The 2500-nt window shown below is 44.4% G+C and overlaps 2 protein-coding genes across 2 annotated transcripts in view; one reads left to right on the top strand and one right to left on the bottom strand.

Annotated features, from left to right (window-relative positions):
• The window catches only part of LOC144960097 (transmembrane protein 145-like), a 62146-nt gene that overhangs the window by 11091 nt on the left and 48555 nt on the right, over nt 1-2500 (bottom strand). The window contains exons 11-12 of the mRNA XM_078893049.1: nt 2455-2500; nt 1483-1542 (exon numbers count right to left, since the gene is read on the bottom strand). The exon at nt 2455-2500 is cut by the window's right edge and continues 75 nt beyond it. Coding sequence (XP_078749175.1) covers nt 1483-1542; nt 2455-2500 — 106 coding nt within the window. The remainder of the gene's footprint in view (nt 1-1482; nt 1543-2454) is intronic.
• On the top strand, nt 396-1164 carry LOC144960054 (uncharacterized; the record flags this gene model as incomplete). Its single annotated transcript, XM_078893002.1, has 3 exons — nt 396-482; nt 714-784; nt 1122-1164. Coding segments are annotated over 3 exons (201 nt in total), but the record flags the coding sequence as incomplete, so codon positions are not given.

The raw sequence follows: 2500 nt of genomic DNA, 5'->3' as shown, positions 1-2500 counted from the left end.
CGTTACCACTACCACTACTACCACTATCACTGTCACCGTTACCACTACCACTGTCACCGTTACCACTACCACTGTCACCGTTACCACTACCACTGTCACCGTTACCACTACCACTGTCACCGTTACCACTACCACTGTCACCGTTACCACTACCACTGTCACCGTTACCACTACCACTACTACCACTACCACTGTCACCGTTACCATTACCACTGTCACCATTACCACGGCCACTGTCACCATTACCACGGCCACTGTCACCGTTACCACTACCACTGTCACCGTTACCACTACCACTACCACTGTCACCGTTACCACTACCACTGTCACCGTTACCACTACCACTGTCACCGTTACCACTACCACTGTCACCGTTACCACTACCACTGTCACCGTTACGACTACCACTGTCACCGTTACCACTACCACTGTCACCGTTACCACTACCACTGTCATCGTTACCACTACCACTGTCACCGTTACCACTACCACTGTCACCGTTACCACTACCACTACCACTGTCACTGTTACCACTATCACTGTCACCGTTACCACTACCACTGTCACCGTTACCACTACCACTGTCACCGTTACCACTACCACTGTCACCGTTACCACTACCACTGTCACCGTTACCACTACCACTACTACCACTGTCACCGTTACCACTACCACTGTCATCGTTACCACTACCACTGTCACCGTTACCACTACCACTACTACCACTGTCACCGTTACCACTACCACTACTACCACTGTCACCGTTACCACTACCACTGTCACCGTTACCACCACCACTACTACTACTGCTACTGCTACTACTACTACTACTACTACTACTACTACGACCACCACCACCACTACTACTACTACCACCACCACAACCACCACCACTACTACTACTAGTACTACTACCACCACCCACCACCACCACAACTTTAGCACAACATGCTCTACAACACACTGTTCATTTTCTTAAAATTTTTTGATGTACAAAATAAATTTGAAAAAGAAACAATTTGGTTGTATCGTAACGTATGAGACGATTTTGCTATAGTTGGTAAGGAGAGGGTTAAGGACTACCTATTTTTGTAAAAGGGCATTGGGCATAATGTATAAAGAACTGCTGGCTACACATATGCAAAGTGCGGCTATGTGGTCTAGTGGTATGACACTAGCTTTTGGATCGGAAGGTCCAGGGTTCGAGCCTCGCGCTCGGCGCAGAGTCGAGTCCTTGGAGAAGGTTCTTTACTCACATTCTCTCACCGTACTCAGGTGTAAAATGAGTGCCTGGCCGTTAACAGCGTTGTCTGTGTCCGAAAAATTGTAATATCGCCTAACAGGCGTCATGTCCCGTCCTACATGTTACATGTTGCTGTTGACCAGGGACCCCTTGTAAAGCGCTTTGAGCACATTAAGTGTATATTGCGCTATATAAAACTCAATTTAAATATAAATTTAAAGTGAAAAAGCCTTTGGTACCTGAGATGTCTTGACGTTGTACGGAAAGTTGGAATTGGCTTTGGATGGACGAGTTAAAATCTGGAAATGGAAAGTAAAGAAAAGAAAAGAAAGAAAAATAAATATGACCATAATCTATGAATCCATTCTTGAAAAAAGAATATAGAAGGAACTATATTGACGTCATTCTCACCGTACTCAGGTGTAAAATGAGTACTTGGTGGATAACAGCATTGTCTTTGTCGGAAAAAGTTGTATATCACCTAACAGCATCATGTCTCGTCCTAAATGTTAAGTGTTGCTGCTGGTCAGGACCCCCTTTAAAGAGCTTTGAGTACTTAAGTGGATATTGCACTATATAAAATCTCAACTCTTTTTTTATTTTACATCTCCACCGTATTCTGTTCTTCTTCTTCTTCTTCTTCTTCTTCTTCTTCTTCTTCTTCTTCTTCTTCTTCTTCTTCTTCTTCTCTCCTCCTCTCTTCTTCATCTTTTCCTCCTCCTCCCCCTCTCCTACTCCTCCTCCTTCTTCATCTTCTTCTTCTTCTTCTCCTTCTTCTTCTTCTTCTTCTTCTTCTTCTTCTTCTTCTTCATCTTCTTCATCTTCTTCTTCTTCTTCTTCTTCTTCTTCTTCTTCTTCTTCTTCTTCTTCTTCTTCTTCTCCTCCTCCTCCTCCCCCCTCTCCTCCTCCTCCTCCTCCTTCATCTTCTTCTTCTTCTTTTCCTTCTTCTTTTTCTCCTCCTTCTTCTTCTTCTTCTTCTTCTTCTTCTTCTTCTTCTTTCAGCATATCCCGCATTTTGCAGGGTTGCCATAACGAATGCACATCTCCATGCATCTCAGTTCTTCTTCTTCATCTCTCCCCAGGACATTCCAGCCAACTTCACCTCTTCCTCACAAGACCTTCTCCACGTTTTCTTAAGCCTCCCAACCTTCCTTTTTTTTCTTTTCCATTTTCCCTGAGGGTTCCAGTCCATATCTGGAGATCCAACTCACCAAGAACAGAATATGTCCGGCAAAGGCCACGAACTGCAAGACTCCG

The sequence above is a fragment of the Berghia stephanieae genome, chromosome 14 (genome assembly GCF_034508935.2).
Source record: "Berghia stephanieae isolate SIO BIC M18660-M18661 chromosome 14, UCSD_Bste_1.3, whole genome shotgun sequence".
NCBI classification, from domain to species: Eukaryota; Metazoa; Mollusca; class Gastropoda; order Nudibranchia; family Aeolidiidae; genus Berghia; species Berghia stephanieae.
This window is presented reverse-complemented; position numbering and strand designations above follow the sequence as displayed.